We start from the raw sequence: 27,422 nt of genomic DNA on the forward strand, positions 1-27,422 counted from the left end.
TTTACAGTACTGTCTCTCAGTAGATTAACCTCTTTATTCAAGCTAAGTTGTTAATTTTACCATATACTTAAAATGTTTAATATGAAACTGCATCAAGAGGGGCTCTGCAAGGTGTTGAGCTGAATAAAATTATGAGTAGAACTTTCAATATAAGGATTTATTTTTCTGGTGTTCCTAGAATATTCTAAATAAAACAGGCAAAGTTAATGGTTTCTATGAGCAAGATTTTCTCTATCTCTTTGTGTAGAAGCAGCTTAAATGCCCATACCTAAGTAGATTCTATGACTATTGTGACCAGTATGTTGCTGTCAGTTCAGCAAAAGTAAATAAAAGTTGTTAATTGGTGGTGGTAGCTGTCACATTTGCAAATGGCATTAATGGAACTATAATAAAATGCTCTAAGTACGGATTATAAGCTACAAATATATTTACTTTATATATATAATATTCGCACACATATACACACACATAAAGACCTTCATTAAGACATTTGTAATGAGTCCCATACTTACATAATATTATAATCAATATGATTATACCAAGTTTTGTTAAATTAAATGTATGATGTTTTTCTCAGTAAGCAACATTTGCCGTTTCTATATCAGTCTATTTTTATATAGACTGTATAAAACTTTATCAGGTAATATACTTAACAGTAGTTCCTTTAAAAGGTTTAGGTACTGGAAACAAGAGGTGTAACTCTAATAAAACCACTCATTAATTTACAGGTAAGAAGTAAACTTGTTTCAGTTACATATGCCCTTCCTTATGCACTTTCTGTACAATTTTTTCTTACTTGAAGAATAGAACTGGAAGGTTTTGAATTTCATCAGCACCCTTCACCCCAGGTTCTCAAAGCACTTGGGAAAAATGGATTTTCATAGCTGGAAATTAAAGCTGAGTTTCTAAATCATCTAGTTCTAAGGTTCCAGATTATTAGTAAAAACTAACCTTTCAATTTAGCCTCTTCTGTTTAGTGTATACTGATATATGGAGAAAATGGATTTCAGGCAAACATTTGAATAGTTTAATTGCACATTGGAATAAGGACAAGTAACTTACTTGCTAACAGGCAGATATTAGCGTATTTGCTCAAGGATGGATAAGGAATCAATGGCAGAGACAGGAAAAGAAGATTTGCTTGTGGATCCATCAGCATTTCTCTTTCATGGTGCAAAGTTTCACTTTTACTATACTAAGCTCAAGTTTACTTCTACTGTTACTCTTTCCACTAGTAAAATATTTGACTTTCATACTAAATACTTATGCATATAAAGTGCTTTTTTATCACTGAGTGAACTACATTTTCATGTCCATTATTACTCGTTCACATCTAGTTATTCCTCTTTCCTGTGTGTATTAAGTTATCCATTATCATGTTTCAAAAAATCAAGGACTTTTGCTCACCTGTAAATTTTCTCTTTTGAATTTCTCGAAAGATTAAATCACCTAGAAATATCAAGTTACCCATCCTTTCTTCAGTAGTAATTAAGCCTTATCTTTCCCTTAGTTAGGCTGTCTATAGGACTTCAGTTATAAAATATCCTCAATTAACCTATATTTCTATTCCTATTGTTTCTGTCACATCAGCAGGTTGACAGCTTCCCTCAACCATGTGTAAATGTTAAGCTCTGTGGGATAACAAATCTCAGCTGTTGTTTATTCAGCACAAAGACATTAAGGTTCTGATCATCCACAGATTCAGTATTTTCCTAAAACACATTTATAATAATTCTCTATTACCAGTAATATAAAGGCCACTGAGTGGTCCTTCACTTAAAAAATATTTCTACCATTTGTTCGAGGGGGTGGTCAGGCACTGGAACAGACTCCCCAGGGCAGTGCTCTTGGCATCGAGCCTGCAGGAGTTCAAGAAGCGTTTGGACAATGCTCTCAGACATAGGGTTTGTTTTTGGTGTGGTCCTGTGTGGAGTGAGAAGGTGGACTTGATGATCCTTGTGGATCCCTTCCAACTTAGCATATTCTAAGATTCTATTCTAAGATTCCTTATCCCTTATGTGGCTGAAATTCTTGTAAGCATGAGAGGAGGTGAGAATTCAAGCTGTATTTTACATAAAGCAAGGCAGACAAAACCAGAGTTACATTCTGTACCGAGACTGGATAAGTTTATTTCAGTGAATTCTGTAGAAAGATTGACTCAGATTGTGACAGCTACAGAGGCATTATGGTGACCCACTCCAATCTGGAAACACCACCAGTAATATAGCAAGGATGGAAGCTGGAGAAGGAACTCAGTGCTGAATACAGCCACAGTACTATTATTTAAAAATTGAATACGTCTGTTTACAGGGATACTTCCCAGATCCTCAAGGTCAAACAAGTAGCAGAATGTAATTAGAAGACAGGAACATGGTGATCAGTCTGAATGACTCCCTCTCCTTTGGCATTGCCAAAGATTTTCTTTAACACTGAAGTGAGATTAAAAATTTCATATAAAGAAGCAGTCATTTGGTGCCAATTATGTTTGCATTTCTCATTTCCAGTTCAAATATGAACTAGTGATCTTGAATTGAAATGCCCAGCATTTCATACTGATCTTTTTAGACAAATTTACCATCATATTTTTATTAAAAAAATCTGTCAAGAATGTGATGCTCCTCAGCAATACCAAGCACTGTACAGGATAGGCCACACAATCTACAGCAAACAGCACAAGATGCAAAGAGACAGATTGACCATCTCAGCCTCTCACATTCAGGATGAAGCATTTCAAATTGTGATAATGTCTGACATAAAACACTTTGCAAACAAGGAAAAGCTTTTCACTTTCAGAGGGCAAAAGTTTTCTTTTCCACAGGAACAACTCATAGCGGCATCTTCTTGGCTGTCAGAATAATGTAAAACTTCACAAGACAGCAAGTATCTCTTCCACACATTTAAACTCAGATGTTTCTATCAGTTTTTTTTTTTTTTCCTCCTCACAAGGTGTTTCTGCCTTCTAAAATATAACTTGGCAAGGAGCTGCCTGAGTTCAAGTCTAAACTGCCAAACTAAACTTTCAAAGTCCCCTACTTTTCAATTGACAAGCAGCATCTTTGTATGTACCACATTAAAATTATTTCATTTATTATTATATTGTTTATATTGCATATTATATTCATTAATTTTATATTATATTTGTATATATGTATATGTGTATTCGTATATACGTATATGTGTATTTATATACATGTATATTTGTTAATATTGTGTATTTATTAATTTTATATCCAATTATTTCATTCATTATTTTGCATTTAGTCTATATTCTTTTCACATTTTTCACACAAGATAAATTAAGTGTGAGCAATGAAATTATATTGCATTCACCTATTCTAAAATTTGGTTAGAAATGAAAGAGTTGGAAAAGAGTCAGTAGAGGTTTTGTTACGTATAACATATGGCAGAAATTTTCTCCAATGGGAAACTTCTGGTTTTATTACCTATAATAGGAATGGATATAAGACAGTGAAATATTAAATCATAAAGCTTTACAATAATAATCATAATACATTACTGAAAAAATATGCCCTGCATCACTAGATATTTTATGGATTGTATGGCTTATCTCTAATAATTTTACCAATAGCTGCATCTGTTCCAGATATATGATCTTTTTTCCTGTGGATGAGGATGTTTTTGCAGATACATACTGCCCATCACCTATAATATGTTATATTGCACATAATTCCAGAATGAAAAAAATCAAATTTAGAGGCAGCTAATGTAGAAAGAGTTTGTTGGATCTTCAGGACTTTCCTGTTAATTAATTAAAGGTTGAGGTGTGTTGATGGATTTGTTAGGATTTACAAAGCACTGAAGTGCCTCAGGGAGACATGAAGCCCACAGAAGCATTATACAAAACTCACATGAAAAGCTTTCTAGCTTTTGAAGAGACTCTGTACCTAAATGTAAGTAATACATTTTGCCAAGAATAAAAGTAGAATGGATTTCAAGCAACCTGAAATTTAACAATAATATAAGATAATAAGCTCTGCTGAGACAGAGAGAGAGAGTATCCACTGAATCTTAGATATGAAAGATAATTTAAAATCCTTATAAATATTCTGTAGAATGTTTAAACATCTCAAATGAGGACAAAAAACTTGCTTTCAGCTTCAGGCTAACAATATTTATCTTGCAGTTGAACAATCTCTCACTGTGCTGTTTCTCTGGGGCTTTGCTGAGGCACATGTGAGAATTGCATAGAATGGTGTGGTACATGACCTAAACTGGCCTGTGGGCAGTAACGCAGAGTGCATATGAGTCCTATAACAAAATTGTATTTCCATTTCCTGTCAACCTCAGCTTTATTTTTGAATTCTGTCAGTCTGTGAAAGAAGGTATTACATGTAACAAGTTCCCTGTAAGCCATCGTATCACTGTTTTCTAAGACGTAATTTGTTGGTAAAGCCTGTTTAATTCATTTGAGAAAGAATGAATGATTCCTGTACACTGCTATTTCAGGTGCCTGAGATTAATCATTGGGAATGTCCTTGCCTGTTTTTTTCTCTTCTGTTCTGTGTCAACTTAGGATAATAAACCTGGCTGTTACCACCAATCTGGTTTCGTAGATGTGCAATTCTCTAACTCACTCATGTGGATAATGTATTCATCCTATAATGCTGTATTTCAGTTTCAGGACAGTGATGGCTGGAGTGCAATAGTTGCCAGAAGTAAAAGTAATGAACCATTTAGCAGTTATACTGCAGTCTGTGGCAAAGTATCTCTCAGTCTCTCTCTCTCTCCCTACCCATCTGTAGCAATAATCATGTAAGACAGTCTTTGAATTAGTGACATAACTGAGTGACTATACCAGGCATTAAAGTCTATTTAAAGTTACCATACCATTTCTGACATTGACCTCATTAATACTGCTGTATCACAGCTCATTTTTAAAGACAGAGTTCCCTTTGACACCTTCAGTTCTTTGGTGAGTATAAGATACAGAAGTGAAAAAAAAAATAACCCGTTCTAGTTGTGATGAGGAATACAATAACCCATCACCATAGCAAAGAGCATATTTTATTTGAAAAATACGAATAAAAGTTTTCGTCCCTTTTGTTTATTAAAAGAAAATGTAACAATTTCTATCAGTAACACTTGCATAAGGAGGTATACTTTACATTATTCTTTTGTTAAAAAAAATATATATATTTTTGGAGACTTTGGAAAAATAAGGATGGCCCAATACTTGCAACACACTCCTAATGTTCCTTAGAATGCACTGTGCCATTTATATATACTGCAAGTACAAGGTCTTAGCACTTTATAATCCACAAAGTTACCCTAGGCAGCATAATTGCATATTCTCCTCTGTATATAGAACATTTCCTTTGTGTGAGTCTGTAAGTTTGGTTAACTCCAGACTGGTCCAATATTTATATATATATATATATATATTTAATTATTATTATTATTATTTTTTCTAAAGGATGATTTGACAAAGGATTAGAGCATAGAAATTTTGCAATTTCTTTTAAATACCAGTGAGAATATTTTCACATAGACATTTTCTTGCAGTATTTGCAACTAAAACAACTGCATCAATTAGAAATTGAAAACAAAAATGTTTACAATTATTTTGATTTTCTACAAAGAAATGCAAAAAATAAAGTGCATAAGAGTGAAATGACTTTCAACTTTTACAGTGTTCTAAGTGTATGAAACATGGCAACACTCATAAACAAACTGTTTACAATGTATTAATCCAAAACCCGTTGAATTCCAACTCTTCCTTTTCTTTAAAGTGTATTAAATTGAATTTTTTACTGTTTTAGGTTGACAGCATATATTTTACATCTCATAGATACCATTTTCTCAGATGACACATCAAGATTACAGCATACTGAGTGCTCCCACCATTACAAGAAAGAGGGTTTGTTTAAAGTGACTAATTAATTGGGTGTAAACACACAATTATTTGAATAGCTGTAGCAGAAATAAAATCTAAATCAGAAATGTCTTAAGTATCCCTTTCCATGTACCGTCTAACTTTACTCTGTATCTTCCAGCTTAAGTAAAACTCGCAGTTTTCAGCATTTAGTTGTTCAGCGGCAACAGAATTACTATTCGGGATAATTGGAACACATTTGAGAATATGACTATACAAAAGGTCCATGAAAGCTTTAAGCAAAGTCCAGACGTATGCAACAACCAGACTTAATCATTATCTAGGAAAGACTTTCCCACAATACTTCCACTGAATTTACACATTGTTTAAATCAGCAGTGCTACAAAATGACTGTACCTTCCATGACACGCAGTGTTAGTTTTCTTCCAGTTTAATCAATGTGAACACAGAAATTCTCAAATATAGTTTAAATTTGTTCATAGGACACCAAGTACCAAAGGAAAATTCCGTGGGATCAGGGAAAGAAATCTGCAAACCTGTTCTTTCTGCATCATGAGACCTTCTTCTGTGGCCCTGAAGATTTAATATTCTGCTATTTGTCATGCACACAACACGGCACTGCGATGTGCATTGGAGTAAAAAACAGTAAGCATAGCAAGCATGCAGACGTAACATGACAGAAAAGCACATTTGGCGATCACCATGGATAGGACATACCAAACAGGACACACCGCAGAATAAGCAGAAGTCTCAATAACCCTGCAGAATTTTAAATGGTTCTGAATTCCTGGGGCTGTGGGTACAATGCATGTGTTGTACAGCACCGAAAGAGCACCAGAAATGGTGAAAAGGGGATTCTTATTTCTCTGAGATATGACCTCCTTCTCTCATTAACTTAATCAGAACATGAGCATTAGGAGTTGATTGATTGTTGATGTCGCTGCATTTAGCTCCTGTTGGCTTTTAAGCCCAAATATTCTATGATGCAAATAAAAAGAAAACAATGACTGGCATACCACATAAAGTACAAAACACAGTTGATTTTCCTTGCTTTGGTGTAAGACCAGAGGGAACAGACATAAAGATAAGTAACTCTTGGCTCTCAAAACTATAATATAACAATGAATGCAGCTTTCATGCATATGTGGTACAAGTTATTACGGCTCATGGTACTACTAACGTTCAAAGACTTTTCTTCTTAGCACTCCACTCATACAGTATAAAAACTGAGATGTTGACATAAAGCAAGTGTGATCTAAATCAAAAGGAAATATATCTTCACAAAATCTTGCACTACTAGTTCCTTCATTTGGGACGAAACTGAAATATATCCTCAAAACTCTATCCTCAAAAAAGAAAATACATAAATCATTCTCAGCCCAATTATAAATCTCACTGCATTAAAGCATCAGTTTAATTGTACTCTAAAATGAGAATCTCTCCAGTATTTTTATTTTTTTAGAAGATTCTGTATTTGGTAAAAATTAAAAAACAACAACAATAATCTGAACAGAGATTAGGGAACTACTTTCAAATCATCAGCAGAACATTTTAGGGTTTGGGGCTTCCCCCCCGTCTAAACTGGTTTGTGAGTTTGGATGTTGACAGAAAAGATATAATTTTCAAATTGCAATGAAAACAGTATAGTTAAAAAACAATTTTAGAAGTAAGAGCAAACAGTATTTTTTAGAGCTTGAAAAGCTTCTTCCAAAGCTACTTGCTTATTTTTCCAGAAGGCTGTGTAAACCAAAATAAATCAACAATATCTTGGGAGGGAGTTTATTAAAAGGAATGACAATTATTAAAGTAGGACTGATCAAAAGTTTCAGTCATATCTATGACCTACCCATCCATACAGTAAAGAAGGGAAGTGTTCACCTGTGTGGCCCACTGTAGGTCAGCAATACAGACCCTGCTAGGAGGAGCAAGAAGATTGAATGCGTTCAGCAAAGATCAATGAAGTGGGTGAAGGTATTAGAAATCAAGGCTGAGGGAACTGAGGTTGTTTAGTCTTGAGAAAAGGAAGCTGAGGGGTGATCTCATTGCTCTCTACAACTACCTGAAAGGAAGTTGCAGCAAGGAGGGTGTCAGTCCCTTTTCTCAGGTGACAGGACATGAGGAAACAGTCTCAAGTTGCATCAGGGGAGGTTTAGATTAGGTGTCAGGAAGAAATGCTTCTCAGAAAGAATGGTTAAGCATTGGAGTAGGCTGCCCAGGGAAGGGGTGGGATCACCATCCCTGGAGGTATTTAAGAGACACGTGGCTGTGGCAGTAAGGGACATGGGTTAGTGGTAGACTTGGTAGTGTAGGTGGATGGTTGGACTTGATGATCTTACGGGTCTTTTCCAACCTAAGTGATTCTTTGATTCTAAGTAATCCCTCCTCTTCCAAGCTGAAGGATAAGTGGTACCTGAAATGCACAGGGAAGAATCTTGTGCAGTGTTCAGATATATGTCACTCTCCACACCAACCCACAGAGTAGAAAAATAGTACACAGCTTCTGCCCTGAACAGTTTCTCTATTAAATACATATTATAAAAGTCCACTTCCATAAGCAAAGCTACAATCATCTTAAAAGCAAAAGGCTGTAATAGATAGTGAATCTTATCAGCCATAATCCTTCATAGGATATGGACTCCTGGTCCTCTCATGGTATTATCACAAGACAGACAAACAAAAGGCTGAAATTTCAAACAAAACAAAGGGAAATATAAATCTGCTGAACTAGGTGTTAAGCAGCTTAATGAGCAAGTTCTACAATTCTCAAAAAATGACTAACATGAAAGATCAATTTATTTAATCCATATGAACCCCCCAAATAACACATTTTATTTTTTTCACCCTCCACTGACTTAAAATGTTTCTGTTCCCATGATGCTTGAAACAAGGAGGAAAAAAAAAAAAAAAAAAAAAAGGCTTGCTCTGCTTAGATAGAAAATACTGCAAGAGAAATGAAATATCCATAAATTGAACTAAAAAGAAAAAAAGCATCATCATCTTAATCTCACGTTTTCAATTTTCTCCATTCCAGTGTCTTACCAGCAGCTCTATTGTGCTTTTAGTTACACACAGAAATAGACACATTATGATTAAGAACTCTGTGTCATAAATAGACTGTTGTTGCTCCTAGATTCAGACTTCAAAAGCTTCATCTATTGATATAAGCGAAGCACAGTGAACCAAATAACTGCATACTCTAATGGTGCTGCCATTGTTTTTACTGAAAGGACCTATGCTTCATCTGCTTTGCTGCATAAAGAGTACTTCGGATCCATTCCATTTAGATGAATGGTGTTCCCATGAAAAGACAAAAAGAAAAAGCACACACCCTGGAAACAACAGTTCCTCTAGCACACAGTAACAGAGCAGCTCTGGGGTTATGGGCTAGAGCCATGTTCATGCTGACAGCTAATGATGCCCTCCCTCTGTTAGCTGGTTAGGGATGAAAAGATTATGAAGGACATAATTAAACGACATCTCAATGCAACCTGCTAATTCAGTAAGATTAAACTGTCAAAGGACCATTTATTTAAGAGGACAGGTGTGGCTTATCCCTTCTGTTAAAGGAAACTGACTCTCAGAACTTCTCACACTGATAGTAAACCCCACTGGCTACCTCACACTGGGATCACAAGGCCTAGAGCACAGCTAGAAATGCAACATCAAAACCACCTGCAAGAAATTCATTCTTCCGTCAGCTATCTTCCTATACAGGCATGACCATAACTTACTATAGCTTGGAGATGTTAAGCATATTGCAATGAAAGTGTCATTGCTTGGCTTTACTTTAGGTACTGTTACAGATATGGTACCACAGACTTTATTGAGCAATTAAAAAATATACACAAGGGACAATAGCTTCTTTTTTCTGTATTTTTCAAATTTTACTTTCTTCCAGTTGGAGAACCCAGTTTCAAATATGAAAAGGGCACTTGTTCTACAGTAACTGTGTACAACTTGCTCAGTTCCAAGTACTGTATTCATTTGTTGTTACTGTTGCTGTCGTTCTATCTCCAGTTGTTCTGGGAATTACAACTAAGTTGTTCTTTCTGATTCTATTTGCCCATAGAGTTCAGCTAGCTTCTTGAACTCAGGCCCCCAGTCACCAAGGTAATTATAATCCTGGTCAGAGTGTGTTGTGACTGAATCCAGAGAGCTGATAGATCCAGCTTCTGATCTATGACCCTCATAGGCATATGTCTGTAGGGAGTCGTATGGGGGCACACTGGGGTCCAAATCGGCCTCTGCCAGTCTTTGTTTAATGAACTCCTGAACATCTACACTGTCGAGGCTTGAAGAGGGATGATGCCTGGGCACAGGCTTCACTTCAGGACGAACATCCCTCCGATATTTTAGTTCCTCAGCAGCTGATGGATTACGCAGTGCTGTGATGTCAAATGCTTCTGTGTCTTCTTCCCCACCACCCTCATCATCGTATGTCACAACATTTTCTCGGACATCTTCTTCTGAAATGATCAAGGGCTCCTTCTTGCTACGTCTTAGGGTGATGAAAAGGACCACAATTGCTAAAGAGAAAACTGCAGATATTAGATTAGGTTTAAGGTTTACATTCAAAGTAGATATATGCTACAGAAATAGCAGATACTAAGTCATGAATACAGAAGTGTAATCCTTTCAGGCTAATATTTGCATTCTGATATTATTATGCTGGCCTTGAACTGGAGTATCATTACATCAGGCACATATTCAATTTGGAAAAGAGCCTACTTATAGTCCTAAGTGAGCACTACCTTTGAGGTATAATGTGTTTGTTACATGAAGATAGATTACTGCATGCCTGGAAATGACCCATGAAATCTATACAGCTGTTTTTTAACATAGCAACCTACCAAAGTGTAACAGGTAGACAACAGACAACCAAGGGGAAAGTTAATAGTGCTATTGTAAAATTAGAAACTTCCAATACTAGTCTTCCAAAGGGACAGTAAAGAGCACTCTTCTAATGTGTATTTCCTCTGTGGGAACTGCTAGTGTTTTTTGAGCCAATAATGAAATCCACTGGTTAGATTATTAGGAATCTCATAAAGAACACAAAAGGGGATAACACCCTTCAATAAATGAGAAATGAGTAACTAAGGCTGACATTTTTCAGAAGCATTGTTAAGGGCTTTCAGATCTTCATGGAGACCAATATTCAGAATATATATCTAATTAAAATGTAAAAGCTTTATTTTTTCTCTTATGAATGTTCAATCTTGTATGATAAAATACAAGATTTAAAACTAAATGTATTACTATACATTTTAAAATACTTTTTTGATAAAGAAGCTCTGAAGTAAGCTGTGATGTAAGTAGTCTTTAGAAAATGTAGAGCATTCAGAAAAAAATCCTCAAAATCTCCTATGTGAGTCACAGTGCAATTCACATTATTTCTTGCCATCTCTATTAGAATGTAGAAAGGCACATAAATAGTACAGGAATATGTACCTAGCAAGTTGTGCCTCTGCCACAATAAATAAATAAGTACATAAATAAATAAATAAATAAAAGAACATTAACTAATGGGTAACATTGAAATTGGCCTGGGGGGGGAAAGAAAGAAAAAAAAAAAAAGTGGAAAGAAAATGCACTTGCAAGGACATTTATCTAATGGAGTCATCATATTGTCTCATATGTCCCTTGCCTCTGTGGATTATGCTGTGCATTGCTATCAGCTTATCCCACAAAGGTAATTAAGAAATGGCTTTTGTACAGTGCTAATGGTGCTTCTTACAGTGTAATGCATTTCAAAAAGCTTTCCTCATCTCTTTTCTATAATTTTTCACACTGTTCCAGACATGGAATTAGAGTCAGTGGCTTTTTGAAATCTTTCCAAATTACAAAAAAAATTATCTGCAGTGCTAATTACTTGATAACCTCTGAAAAAGTATTTCTAGTGGATTCCAAGTATTCAATAATGTACTTTAAAGGCATTTTTCCTATGAATTTTAGCTAAACCTTTCCCCCCTAATCACAGCTATGTGTTTCTAATTACCTTCTACTACCAGGCAGCTTCAGGATCAAAAACATATCATATTAAAAATTTCTGCCCTGTCTCATTCAGACAGCCAGTGGAAGGATGGCAGTACTTAATATTGAAAATGACTTACCAAGAAGAATGACAACACAGAGCAGGATTGCAATTAAAGCTCCTGTGCTCAACCCAGCTGAGGAGAGAAAAGCTTCAGCATGGCAAGTTCTCACCCGTCCGTCTCTCTCACAAGCACAAACCCTAATTGTGAGAGTACTACTGCTGCTGAGAGGGGGCACTCCACCATCAGAAATCAAAACCGGGAGATAATAGATATCTTGAGTAGTTCGACTGTATTTCCTTCTTCTAGTCAGGATACTGGCTGTGTTATCTACGGTATCAAAAAAAAAAAATCTTAATGAAGCAAAAATGAAAAATGTTATTAACTGTTTGTTTCCTATCCAGTAGAAGCATTGGGCATTTTAGAATTGCACAATCCTAATCTGTGAAAATGCATAATCTAGATCTAAATTTATTGGGAAGCATTTCTGGCCAATGGAGGATGAAGAGGAGACAAGGCAAAGTAACTAGAATTGCATAAATAAGATTATTTATGCTCATGTCTTAGAGTCTAAGTGAACTTTGGCAAACATTTTGGGCCCAGTTTTCAAGTGTTTTAATCCTATGATATGCTGTGTATATCACCTGTAAATGTGAATACCAGGAAATTTAAGAATATCTGTTGTGGAATTCATCAACATAAAGTCCTTTTGATTCTCAAATTAAAGTTAAAATGTCTTTAGTAAAAGTTAAAATAAAACTTTCACATTTTGCTGTTTGTGATAGATTTTATAGATCACCCAAGCTTTCAGAAAATATTTGAAAGGACTCATGCTGTAGGGAGGTCAAGACGAAGATGTAGTTAAGGAGGGAGAGGGAGAGGGAGAGGGAGAGGGAGAAGAAAAGAGAAATGGAGAGGGAAAGGGAATGGGGAAGGGAAGGGGAATGGGGAAGGGAGAAGGAGAGAGCAGATACTAGTTGTTCTAAACCAGTAAAGGCCAAAGGTAGGTAAGGAAAGGCGAGAGAAAGTGATGCAACATTTTGTCACCATTATGTTACCTACAGGCCCGTCCGGCATATATTACAGTCAATGAGAATACTAATGCTACTACACACACACTGCAAGAGCATTTATGGGCACTAATTGGGATGGTAAACTGCCACACATGTCCCTTCAAGTTCAAGAAATTTAAGCGGCATAAAGAGAGTGCAGAGGAAGAAATGCTATGATAATATATTTACATCATAATTTCATATGTTTAAAATTTCGTTTCAGTTTGTTGCTGCCACTTTAAAAGTACTGGCTCTTGAATAAGAGCCCACAGATATACAACGCAAAACTGGAGACCATTATGAAAATGTTATTTCCACAGATAAAATACTTTTGGTACACACATATTCCAAAGTAAAAGTGTTTTTTATAGTCCATAGAAGAACTCCAACACAGAGCTGATGAAAAGATATATATTAAGTCAGGGTTTTCATTTGACATAGTGTTGTGGAAATGATTCTTGTATACCTAAAGCATATGATATGCAGAAATATTTATATTTTTCTTATAAACGTTCTATTAAATTTTAATTCTTCTCTTGCTTAATCTTGGTCTTTATAACCTCATAAAACATACCATGGTGTTCTCAGCAATGCTTAAATTTTTCATCATATTATTGTTAAGAAATAAATTATTTCCAGATTATTCAGCATCTAGACTAGGAAAGAAATTTTTCTGTTTCATAAAGGAGTCAAATGACTGAAGAAATTAAGCCTGATAACACAGATTCAGATTGCATTTATTTTGTAAAGAAAATTCTTCCCTAAAGCAGAGTGAGTAGTAGCCTTAAGGCCATGATTACAGATTGTGCCCACCATCGAAGTCTTACTAGGCTTTGCTGATCTAATTCTAAAATATATGGAAAAGTCGTAAGTCTAACTTAACAAAATTGAAACAGCTTGTTCTTTGATACACATATGATCTAATTAAATGCAGTACCTGAACAATCTCACTTGATGTATTTTAAATACTCCTAAAACAAACTCATAACCTTACAGACCACAGACTGCAAACAGGTAGATCGTCTGCATGGCTTTTAATTTTTCGGCACATATATTGGTAAAGTTAGGGGGCAAAGTAAGCAGCTGTTTTATCTTTCTGCTACTTAATGTTGCATAAAAAAAAAAACAAAAACAAAAAACTCTTGGCTTGCTTTTTTTATAATATCTTTCCCATTTGCCACTCACTCTATTTTTTAATGTTAGACTGTCAGTCCCAACTTCCCTAATACTGCTGGAAGACATCGATAAAAATCTTCAAGGGTTCAAACAGGGAAACCACCACAGAATACAAAATGACCTGTAGTTGGTCTGTCTGTCAGCTGCCAAAGCAGTAGCAGATTGAGCTCCAGAAACAGCCCAAGAGCAGAAATAAACACATATATTTGTGATTAGTACAGAATTTCAAATGAATACATATTTTGCATAAAAAGAAATTAATGTTCTCATTATACACACTAGGTGATGACTGCTGCTTCTGTTCTTCTATATTCAGAAAGAAACTCTTCATCATCTCCCTCATATACATTAAAAACTCCAGTGACTTTCTGGTTGTTCAGCATCCAATTTATAATTCCTTCCCTCTCTTGAAATGCTCCTTGTAACAGCTTATTAGCAGAACTTCTCTCTACAATTTCTCTTTTCATCTCCTGAACTTGCAGGCTGTTAAACAAAACAAGGGTGGGGAGTGAGTGTGATCCCAGGAACAGTGATCACTCACACTGCTGAATTTCAGCACTCTCCCTGGTATTCTGTTGGTCTGGACCAACTAGGACTCTCACATAAAACCTAGCCACAGCCTGAGGTAACAGCATATACCAGCAACCCTCCCAGCAAGCAGTGTGGACAAGCATGCACAAGTTTACTCCTCCCAGTTTACACAGTGCTTCAGTGTTATTCCAACAGCCTGCAGGTCCTTAAGCATCCCTAAACAGCCTTGTGCTACACTCTGTACAACATAGCTTCCTTTCATGCTATGGTAATACCACTGCTCTGTTGGGCTGCAATTACAGATTTCATAATATTTCATAAACTCAGAAAAGAAACATAATAATGAAATCTAAGGTCCACTGGGTACTGCTCGGGGTCCAGAGGAGGTACCAAGGCCAACTGCTATATAATGTTCACAGCCAGCCTATGTTATTAAGTTTCATTGCAAGATAATGGGACCAGTCCTGGTTTTCGTTTGGGGTTGTTCTTTGTTTTCTCCCTCAGCACCAATACTGCCACAATAAGCTAAAGTCTGAGTGGTCAACTAGAAATCCCACTGAAGTCATTAGTGAGGTGCAACACTCCCACATGCACTTTTTAGGACACACTTATCAGCAAGAAAGGAAAGCAATTTCAAAGAAATGACAGTTCTAAGGGAATTATATTTCAAGTTACAACAAACGAGAAGATGACAATCACACAACAAAGTTATCCAGAAATAACACCTCAAAAACCTACAGATGTGTTCAAGGACTAAGCCTGAAATGCAATTCCCTATTGGTAATAAGTGACACCGTATCCATGAGCTAAGCATTAATATTAACATCTGTCATGTCTCTCATCCCAGAAGAAAAAAATTCTCAGATCTTACTCTGCTAACTCCAAAAGGTGACAGCAAGTGTTACTACCAATAATAAGAACAGTCCTTCATTTCTGCTTAATACTCTACATTATTTCTGTTAGTGTCTACAAGCCCCAGACACTTCACTTCATCTACCTTGTCTGCATAACTATGAAAATAAAGGTGGGACCAGATGATCTTGGAGGTCTTTTCCAACCTATATGACTGCGATTCTATGAAATCCTACAAAATTTTGTACATGCAAATCTTCCTGTGCCTATATCCAAAGAAGGCCCCAGTATTAAAATCTGAGCAGGAAAGCGTGACCTCCTCTTTCCCTCCTTCTGGCATAAATCTGTAAAAGAGTGAGGGATCCAGTATAGAGAAGCTAGACACAGCTAGACACAGCTAGAGAAGCAATGACGAAAATGCAGGCTGAAAAGAAAAACATCACTGACCTAATATAACAAAGTAAAATTTAGGATTCCTGAGCAGGAGAAGTTTGTCATATATAACGTTAAAAAAATAAAAATAATAATAATGAGAAATTTTAGTTCTGTTTATAATGATTTAAATTTTTAAACAGAAATTGACAGACTGCAGTATCAACTGTATCCTGTTTCCATCTTTTAATTAAGCTGTTTACATTCTGTATCAAAAACTTCTGGAGGACCCATTGAGAAGGAAGTTTTTACAAGAAGGAGCAGCTTTTACAAGGGTTTCGGCATGAAACAAAAAAATCCCACAAACTGTAAAAGCTAAAGGCAGCCAAGTATGAAGACAGGTGCTGACGACCTAGGAAAGAGTTTACCAAGGGAAATAATAATAATAATAATAATAATAATATGTTACAACAAGAAAGCTAGTTTGAAAGAGAGGAGAGGGGATCATGGACTGAGAAAGTCATTTGATAACTGAAAACAGATACAGCAGACACTCAAGGAACACAAGTGCATAGGATAGCAGCAATAGCACTAGGATGCTGCAAGCTGCAGATCTGATTCTTCCAAGCCTGGAAGGAAAGTCTTTTTTCTCTACAGATTTAGACTGTGAACTTCACCCCTGAGAAGTATGGTAAGAACCTGGGCTTGCTGGAAATGAAAGGGTTGGCTGCTAAGGGAAAATTAACAACAATAGGGAAAGAAAGATTCATCTGCTTCCCTGTGGTGCACATTGCTCCAGTTCATGACCACTAAACCTTCTCATATTTGGGCTGTGCTTTGCACACACAGCAAGTTAGAACATAAGAACATCCTCTCAAGTGGGTTTGAGGTTACAGATGGGAAATTCTGCATGGCTGTAATGCAGCAGCTCTTCACACTCTGAAGATGTGGCAGTTTGTTAAGCCAGACTGCGTGCTGCATGCCAGGCAGTTATCACATTCCTCTTCCTATCACCTCTGCCTTTTCACATCGAGCTTCTGAACTCAGAAGAGACAGGAAGGCATAGTAAAATCAAAGAAGCTGAGATACAATGATAACACCAAGGAAGGTGACTACTGGAGCACTTTGGAGAATACTAATTTATTTATTATTCACAATTTGAGAATTCCTTTGACACGTTATAGATTATAGGCAGGCACAAGAGAAATGGGAAAAAATGAGTAAAAACCTGTTTATAGTTTAAGGCATGCTTTAATTTTCAGCTCTGCTTATATAAGCAGTTCAACTTTTCTAAATTTTCTGTGAAGTCATAATTAATTAAAACCAAAAGAAAATATATTAGAATGAGTAGCATTTCTAAAGTGAGATCAGTCAATCTGTTTATGCAGTACTATATTGGTAGGCATTTCTGTTTCGTTTCTGTCCTGATAACTCTTGGAAATATTTTGTTTTCTTTTGTGTTGGTTTCAAAGCAACTGCTAATGGGCTTCCTTTCTCATTCAGTGAAAGCAACTTAGCAGACATTTGGGGCCTGAAACATAGTTATTTGCTTTAGAGTTGATTTGTGAAACACCAAGAGGTAGCAGCACTGAACCTGTACGCTATGCACTAACTTACCTATCTGCTCAATCTTAGATCCAACTTAATTATTCATAAAAGGATCAAAGATGTTCACAGGTCTGAGGAAGAATTCCCTTTTTACTTTTATATATCGTTTCTGTGAAAACTCCTGTTCAGGCTGGCATTCAACCTGTTTGCAGTGACAGATGTTCCATGGTTTGTGTTTACTGACATCATGTATAATGCTAATTTTGCACTTTCTCAGATATCATTCCTCTTCCGCATAACTCTCCTACAGTTACAATTTATCTTCTTTACAGGAGTATATTTCATTGAAGGGCAGTAGGAAGTTGCAATACTGAAGAACCAGAGAGAGCATGCCACATCTTTGATGTGAACAAAGGCAGGAACTACATAGATGTTTCCCACTTAAATTGGGTTGCAAAGGGTGGGGTTCAACATGGCCTTCTTTACTGCCACTTCAGATGCTCTAGAGAAACTAAGACACGGAGTGAAGATATGGTAACTGGCATGCTTATTTGCAACTTAACAGTCCTAAAGTCAGTTCACTGCCCTGCCACGGACTTCTTGTGTGATATGGTTGGAGATAAGAATTTTGTACATACCAGGGAAGAGAGATAAACAGAAAATTCTGCAGGGGAATTCATGCTGGCATGGGATGAACTGCTCTCTGGAGGTTGCTCTTTTCATAAATAACAGTCATGCCAGGTAATGCTTTTTGGACTCAGTTTTGAACTTCAACATGGGAAAAATGCTAATTTGCATCGCAGGCATAAGTAGATGAACACATCAGAAATTTCATTTTATACAGATGCTGTTGGGCTCAGTGTGCTCTAGATTTTAAATAACAGCAGGCCTCCACATATGTAGATTTTAAGGTATCTTGTGGTCACAACATTAACAAAAAGGAATCTCCAAAAGAACAGTGTTAGAAAACCAGCCTGCCTTTTTTCATCTCCCAAACATTCTCCATCAACGGGCAATTTTCAAAAAGCCAAATCTTTGAGAAGCAGAGGGGAAAAATAAAACTGTAAATATTTTTGTGAAATGAAACCTCTGTCCTGAAGAAATAAAAGAAAAGAACAAATCCTAAGCATTCTCTAGTGAGTTGCTTTTCCCTGAAAGTAAGGTAAACTTTGTCTACTTTCAGAAGTCAGCAGTTGCAATTTCCAAAGATAAGAGAATGTACAAATCTTATTGGCAGTGTTGGGTGAATTTGTATAATCACTGCACAAATACTTACTGTCCAGGAAATTTACAAGACCCATTGAAGCATCCATTATAGACCATATATCTTGGAGGGGGGGAGCAAAACCAGCAAAACTTTGCCATACAGTGCATAAAATTCATAAATGTTCTCTTGAACCTAAGTGATCTGTTCTCTGGGGATTCAGTCTTTTGCCAGATCCCTGAAAAGTGTGGTGTAACTTCTGCAAGAGGTCTCAAGCAGGTAACAAAATAGGCAAAGAGGAATAATATGTATTATAAATTCAGACAGTGAAAGAAACTATGCATATGCATGTGTCTATACATTAATGGTTAGGGTTATAATAACAGTTAAATATGCTCACATGCATTTTTCCATCAAACTACTGAATTTTGACAAATATATCAACTATACCTTGACCATCTGGAAAAAATACAAATTTTCAAGGATAAAAAAAGTGTAATTTTAAAATTCAGCGCTTCAAAAGAATGCCTTCCAGAGGGACTTTGACAGGTATGAAAGGTGGCCTGTGAGAATCTCATGAAGTTCAACAAGGCGAAGTGTAAGGTCCTGCACCTGGCCTGGGGCAATCCTAAGCACAAATACAGGCTGGTTGGAGAATGGATTGAGAGCAGCTCTGAGGAGAAGGACCTCAGGGTGGTGGTTGATGAGAATTTTGACATGAGCTGGCAATGTGAGCTTGCAGCCCAGAAAGCTAACTGTATCCTGGGCTGCATCAAAAGAAGTGTGGCCAGCAGCTTAAGGGAAGTGATTCTCCCCCTCTACTCTGCTCTTGTGAGACCCTACCTGTAGTCCTGTGTTCAGCTCTGGGGCCCCTAGCACAAGAAGGACATGGAAGTATTGGAACGAGTCCAGAGGAAGGCTACAAAGATGATCAAGAGGCTGGAGAACCTCTCCTATGAAGACAGGCTGAGGGAGTTGGGGTTGTTCATCCTGGAGAAGAGAAGGCTCTGGGGAGACCTTATAGCAGTCTTCCAGTACCTAAAGAGGGCCTACAGAAAAGCTGGGGAGGGACTCCTTATTAGGGAGTGGAATGATAGGACAAGGGGGAATGCCTTTAAACTAAAAGAGGGTAGATTTAGATTAGATGTTAGGAGGAAATTCTTCACTCAGAGAGTAGTGAGGCACTGGAACAGGTTACCAAGGGAAGCTGTGGATGCCCCATCCCTGGAAGTGTTCAAGGCCAGGTTGGATGGGGCTTTGAGCAACCTGGTCTGGTGGAAGGTGTCCCTGCCCATGGCTGGGGGGTTAGAATCAGGTGATCTTTAAGATCCCTTCCAACCCAAAGCATTCCATGATTCTACGAACAAGCTCTGCTCTGAAGGGGCTCTTTCATCTTTCTTCCAATTCTTCAACAGAAGTTACTTTTAGTCTCATAGTGCCCAGGCAAATTTTAAGTGGGACATCCAGTAGCAGATTTTTCTGATTAGGCAAAAACTGTATATTTAAGGCATTACACACTAATTAAAAGGATCTCAAAGTTATCTGTGAGAACATCCTAGAAACCACAGTGAAAGAAGTCTAGTAGTATTTGTGTACTAGTATCTTGCATACTAGTCTTGTAATATCCAAACTGTAACAAAAGTACCTCAAAATTGAATAAGTATTTGGCTGTTAAGGTTTTTAAACAAATTACAACACTTTCCTGGACCTAATAAATTGTAAACAGACCTGTTTTCATTAAAAAACCATCATAAGTACAATTCGCAAACAGACGAAAAAGCATATTCCCTAGGTTTGTTTTCTAAAATTACAGACTTCAGGGAATTATTACAATCTAATGCATTTTCTTTGTATAGCAAAGAAATTTTATTGCTGCTCTTGTCTTGTCTTGCTTACATGTGTATGGATACTACATCATTTTGCTGTCTGTCACACTCTTAAACTTTTACTCTCTCTGAATACTATTTTGTCAGTACATAAAAAAACCTCACCCAGCATCAAAGAATGTAGTGTAGCATAAGATATTCAGTAGGGAAATAGGTGTCATATTTTGTCTTTTCCTTTTTCCTTTAAAATGAAAGTCATAAAGTACAACAATATCCAGAAGGTAACCCAACCAATTCTTAGGTCCAGCTAGACTGCGTATTTGTTATAGTCCTGTATTCTCCCCTAACGGTTTTAAGCTCTGTATTTTGAGGGTGCGTACTCAAGGGTTGTAGCTTTAACATTGTGTATTGTTACTGAGTAAAGGCACAAGCTCAGGCTCAAGAGATATAAGCTTAACTGGTCATACAATCAATTGTATGGACTGACAGTTTAGTATCTGTTTCGTCTACTGAAGACATGGAATATTTTTGACCTGAATCATAAACATGTTGGGACTGAATATTGCTGTAGTATATGCAGGTATGTAGGGACAAATTATGAAATCTTATGCTTGCATAACACTTCTAGATTTCAGTGAAAGTGCATGGATATGTGCTAAAATTTAAGGATCCAGTTCACTATTGTAGAGTTTTTTGATCTTGCAGCTTTATTGATAATACAGTATAGGAACATTCATGAAATAGTACATTGGGGCTCAAAGTCAGTGCAGAATTCTGCTGTTCAGGATTATGAAAGCAAGGAAAGAAAATGTCTACTGAGCTTTTTGTGAAACGAATCATTTGTCCTGAAGAAATAAAAGGAGAGGGTGACTTGATCCAAAGATAACTGCAAGAGGAATATAGCTTTCCAGTGACGGATACAGCTATCACTGGCTACCACTTTCAATCTGACACTGAGTTTTCGTTTTTTAGCATTTTGCAAAACACTAGTGAAAATTCTCTTATGGCAATTATTGACTTTTTTTCTATTTCTATCTAAACTAAACACCATAACAAAACAAAACAAAACACCCTACCAGAAAATCAGCCATTATTGGATTATTAAATCCAGGAATAAAAATAGCAGCTAGCATGCCTTAGGAACACTCTGATCCATTTTAACAGCTGATGCTCAACAACAAGATTTTTCAAAAGTGTGAACTTGTCAGACATAGGAAATACCTCTTTTGCCCACCATCTCTCAGCCATTTCCTAGAATACGAAGTAGCAGAAATTCAATTTCTGAATAGGAATAGATGATAAATACGAAAGTTGTAAGTGGGACATAACTAGATATTGTGAATGTACTTTGTGTTTCACTTGTATTGTACAAATAGATTGAGTCACAAAAAAAAGATCCCCCTAAATGGCAGTGTCTATGCAACAGAATCAAAAGGTCATATGCTGAATAATATTGTGCCAATGTTTTAAAGTTTTCTGGCTACTTACTGTTAAATTTCATGTTATGATTTAAGCTAAAATGTCTTTGCATTAAGTATATGGGCAAATTGGAAAACATTTCTGGAGTTTCTGCGTTTCTGTTTGTGTAGTAGTTTTATGCAAGATGCTACAGGAAATGCATGCTTAGTTTTTTGTATCTCCTTAGGTGAAAGAAAAACATAATGAACAATAGGTCTTTATCTTAAAGACCACCTTTAGTCCACTTTCTTCCCCCACTGCACACTGTCAAAACCAAATTAGGATGCTCCACACATTGCCTTCGGCTGTTGGCGGTAAAGCCAGTGTTCACTTCTCTTGGGCAAATAAAAAGAAAGCATCGATTACTTACTCCTGCATGCTTACATCCAAAGCATAGCACTACCACTTTGGAGATTTATGAAAAATTCTCACCCTTTTACAAATCTGTATAGATAAATAACCTACGTTGTCGTGCAGTCCTTAAAGCACAACACAGCCTTTTTCTAATGGTAATGATTACATATAATATAGATCCCAATTAAACATGTTCAAAAACATAAAATACCCACTTCATCATGAAACACAATTTTAATAGTTATTCAAATGTACAGCTTGGTGTAAGTATTTTATTTCAAATGAATGTGGTTATAGTCTTTCACATGAGATCACAGTGTAATACTCAATGAGTATATTTGACTCAGTCTCAAATGCAAAAATACAGGAATGCTCCATCATAATCTGAGTGGAAATGATGGACCAATCTGGGAAAGGGCTGGAGCCATCACTTAAGGAATATTTAAAATATATGAGTGAGTCCATCAAATGTTAGGTTTTTTTGTTTGTTTTTTTAAATACTGACAGATATTGGCTTGATTTCTTTTAGAACTAGAATATGAGGGCCACAAATCTAGCTCGAACCAACAGCATGACTCATTTTTTTTCTACTCCAAGTATAGTTAAATATTGGAACACATTCCTGAGGAAGATTATGTAGTCACCTTTCCTGAAAGGTTTTAAAAATGGATACAAAAAATCTGTGAAAAATATTTTAAATCTCACTGTATGTGTCATATGTACAATAATGGAGTTAATGCTTCTCAGTCATTAAGGATGTGTAGTGATCTGTAAGATTTCAGAAAGTATTCCATGGTATTACTGCAAAAATGTAACTAATACAAAGCCAACCACCATACATTTCCACACGTGCGTACAAACAAAAACACACAATATACTCACGGGCACAAGAGTCCAAGAGGAAAGCAACAGACGAGCATTTAAAGTTTATTCTCATTTTCATCAGGCCGTAGAATGGAAACCATAAGGCAATATTCAAAAATAGTGAAGTTGTGGGGTTTTGTTGTTGTTTTTGTTGTTGTTGTTGGAAAGGCTGGATGGTTCTTTGATTCAAGAAATGTGGCTGAGTGACTCTGAAGGCTCTTTTCCTTGGGGGCACATCTGCTATATTTTTCTATTTGTGCTTTTTAGGCACACTTTGTTAGGAAGGGCATGAAGAGATCACTCAGGAAGCCCTGAAAGACCTACTCTTGATATCACATCCATAAATGCAAACACGTATTCAACATTTTATGCCCTTTAAATTCTTAGTTTCTCCTTTAAGGAAGGTAATAACCTTGAAAGTGCCCACTCAGTACTATTCACCTAGCAACAGACCAAAATGCCAACACCTATTTCATTAATCCACTTTCTAAAAACATCCCTGGATATATGAACTATAAATGTTAAAATAAAATGGAATATAAAGAAGAAACAGAATACAATTATTTGTAGTTCACAATATGTTGTATACACCGTGTCCTTGTTATCAACCAGTTCAGTGAAGACAGATTAATTTTCCCCTTCTGTCAAGAAATGCATGGAAATTGTTCTGTTCACTGAGACACCCCAGAAAAAAACAGAGACACACTTCTAAGAAGTCTGTGTTTGATTTACCTTCATTGTCCCTTAGAGTAAAGTTGGGATTCAAAGAAGGCCCTTCATCAAGAGAAAAATGGAATCTTGCCCCATTTGCAGAGTTATCTTTGTCAGTTGCAGTAATAGTCTGAATTACCTGAAATAAAAATTGACAGTGAATATGCTGAAATTGGAACTTGACACCATATATTATCTGACGTCAGCAGGATGTTCAAACTTTGCTTATTTTAATTTTCTACCTGACTGCTACTAAATTCAACAGATGAAATGACTAGGCCATTAGCTTGAGTTCTCTAGCATAAAATATTTTAGGAACCATACCTCAGAGCTAGATAAAAGCATCAAAAGCATCTGTACTTTCTGACATTCAAATACAGTACAGGTACAAATCCTGGTAGAGATTTTCATCATCAGCACTGCCTCCTGGTGACCTTCAGAATTACATTTTTGCCTAAATATTTATTTTTATAGAGTGAAAATTCAGCCTGAACTGGGGTGGTCTATGCAATGAACCATCTTGCTTGACAGCCTAACAATTTGATGTACTTCAATCGTAGTTAGGAAAAATAATATTTTAACCAAAATGGCAGGCATATAATACCAGCTCTCTGTTTAAAATTCCTGTTAAGAAACAGTTTTGCATTGCCACATAACAGAAGATGAAGAACAGCAGCCACTCTTGGGTATAGTTTGGGTTGCCCAAAAGGAACAGAATTAAATGTAGCAGCCATGTACAGGAGAAGCATTTTTGAAAGGTAAAACCTTTACTTTCAAAAGCCCTGATGATTTTTAAAATTTACTTTTTAAAATTTACTTTCCACTAAAACTGAGCTAAGCTTTTGGAATGTGTGACCAAGCAATATTTCTACCTCCACTTTCATTTTCGTGCTGGGCCTGGAAGCTGAAGTGATAAAATAGAATTTAATAAAAGTTGTTCTTGTGATATATCCAGTGAAGCCCACACAGAGTGCTGCACAGAGCTGATAGATATCCTGAGGGAAATGTAAAAAGGGAAGGGAGAGGGGCTCTTTTCATAACAATTTTTTTGTTCCGTGTTCAGCTGCAGTCTGTCTGGACTGTATCTGAAGCATAAACAGTGTGGGCTTGTTGTTCTGTTTTAAAACTAAAAGACAGTCCGCAGTTCTCTAGCTCCATTCACACATGAGAAGTCAAACAAATACATTTTAAAGCCAATAGACTACAATGGTTATTCTGTTGTATACAAGACAGTATATTCTATAGACTATGCATGTCTTAGACAGTTAACAATATTGCTGATAACTGCTAAGAATATTTTAAAAGTTTCTCACAATTTTTTTTTGCCAAACTGTAGCATAAGATCAATCTGAAATGTCTATAATCATGAAGTTTGCCAAAGGCTTGGCAATACTGGGGAAAAGTTTGGTAAAAGCTAGTTGTTCTGTATTAAATTTTGAAAACCATGGTGTATATGTAGTTGAAACAACTACCATGTAAAAATAGACATATAACATTTTCTTAGATACATATATTTAGTTACTAGTATTGAAATGGTATGAATGTTGCAAGACAAAAACAACAGTTGATGTAAGTATAGTTTCAAGAGATGACATGCATTTGACAGCCTAGTAGATAAACGTTGTCCTGCTGCCCTCTCTTATATAAAATGTTCCATGATATTTTTCAGAATCTGGCTTCAGGAACACACCATTTTGCAGAAAAAAATGCCACAAGTACCACAAGACTAATATTAAATTTATTTGCGATTAAGATGCATTTTAAAACTCAACAAAACATTCTGTCTACATTCCTATCTTACACGTGAAAATTTGAGTATCCCCCGATTACACAAATGTATGCAAAAACTACAGCATCAGATGGTAGAGAAATCATACTTTTCCATGTGGAAAATAGACTTCATATGTATAATAGTACAGGTCAGAATAGTGTTACCAGAACTATTCTTAAAAGGAAAAGGTTCACACTCTTTCAGAACAGGTTCTTGCTTTCTTCTATTTTGAAGACATTCATTTAGAGGTAAAGAACAAAACTGTGCAAGTTTGACATCCAAACCAAAGGTACTCCTAGCCCTTTTCTAATTAATAGGCCAACTAATTGGCCTGCTAACAGACATTAACATGCACCTTACCACAGCTGATTAAAATAAAAATGTAGACACACAAACTCAGCTGCCATAAACCTTACTTAAGAGATGAAATGGAAGGGCTATGCTTTCTTTTTTAAGGCGGCAGTTAAACAGTTAAGAAAGAATTTCAAGAATGAAGGAGAACTAATTGAAAAGGACATAGAGCTGGTGCCCAATTCTGCTCAGATCCTTTTCTGAACGGAATCAATGAACAAGTAAATATACACACAGCGGACTTACAGCAGAGGCATACCTTGCCAGCTAACATTGATTTCCTTTGGCTATTAGAAATAACAGCATCCAGGGTGAGGCAGCGCTTGTTGGCAATACAGTATTTATACACCCTGATTCTGAAAAAGTGCTTTGTGTGTGTGTGTGTGTGTGTTACTTTACAGTGATGGATAGTGTCAGGGAAAATACGTTTCACTACTATCACAACTTTTTCTATTATTCTTCTGAAAAACACCCAGAAATAATGTTATCTTTTTAATCAGTATGACTAGTAGAGCTAGTGAGACTTTATAACTGTCTCATACTCTGTCAGGATAAACATTGAACTTGGAAACACTCAGAAAACTGTCAACATTTCACTCCTTCACTTTTCAGAACAAAGCATTTAAACCTTTTTTAAGCCACTATCTATTCCCATTTTCTTAAAAGTAACAAAATGAATCATATTTGAAGCAAGAGAAAAAATCATTTGTAATGGTACTTCATGTAAGATTGCAAAATTACATCTTCCTCCATTGGCTACATTTCACAATCATTCAGAAAATCAGTATATTTCTAGCACTCAGAATTCTCCAACACTGGATACCATCCAAGATCAAATTACAGCTGCTTTATCTACTTTTATATGTAATATCTACTAGGCTTCATCTGGAAACTGTTGAAGATACAGAATTACCTTCTCAACAAGGTGACTGCTAAGGGAGAAAAGCTATATCACTTCAGCATGGAAATTATCATCTTCTCACAAACATTTTCTGATTTTCTGTTTGGGATGCCTTAGGAAGGTTCATTTAAGTACATTTTCTTATTTTTTTTTCTTGAGTTAATAAATTGAGCTGTGGAGGGAAAAAGAATCAGAAGACAAAGCTTCTGTCTCTGATTTTCCACTGTAGACACCTCTTCTGAAAATAAACAAGCAAACGCAGAAAGTCTGCCAATGATGAACTATCAGTTAGTTTATTTTGCACATAATAAACTCAAAATATATGTGCTGGGATAAATGCCCCTTTTGGGCTAGGCTGCTAATTTCCCTAGATTTCCTGAGGAAAGAAAAAAGGACTCATACATGCCTGGCAGTACCTGACGGAACTTGTTCTTTAGTGATATATTGTACAAATAATTTTAACAAGATGATGGATAATTCAGAAGAAATACTGTCCTTTTAGTGATTCAAAACTATTTGGCTGGACACACTTTTTAGCAAAAGACAAGTTGTCTTATTCTGCAAT

At 36.2% G+C, this 27,422-nt stretch overlaps 1 protein-coding gene across 26 annotated transcripts in view; it reads right to left on the reverse strand.

Annotated features, from left to right (window-relative positions):
- Positions 1 to 5,003: 5,003 nt before the first annotated feature.
- The window catches only part of CDH18 (cadherin 18), a 548,209-nt gene continuing 525,790 nt past the window's right edge, over positions 5,004 to 27,422 (reverse strand). For 24 of the 26 annotated variants that reach the window (XM_080580190.1, XM_080580181.1, XM_080580180.1 and 21 more), the window contains 3 exons: positions 23,856 to 23,973; positions 11,965 to 12,216; positions 5,004 to 10,392 (listed from right to left, as the gene is read on the reverse strand). In XM_080580190.1, coding sequence (XP_080436316.1) covers positions 9,890 to 10,392; positions 11,965 to 12,216; positions 23,856 to 23,973 — 873 coding nt within the window. In that variant the 3' untranslated portion in view covers positions 5,004 to 9,889. The remainder of the gene's footprint in view (positions 10,393 to 11,964; positions 12,217 to 23,855; positions 23,974 to 27,422) is intronic. The other 2 variants (XM_080580193.1, XM_080580196.1) reach the window with 1 other exon arrangement.

Source organism: Anser brachyrhynchus (genome assembly GCF_964034855.1).
Source record: "Anser brachyrhynchus genome assembly, chromosome: 2".
In the NCBI taxonomy this organism is placed as follows: Eukaryota; Metazoa; Chordata; class Aves; order Anseriformes; family Anatidae; genus Anser; species Anser brachyrhynchus.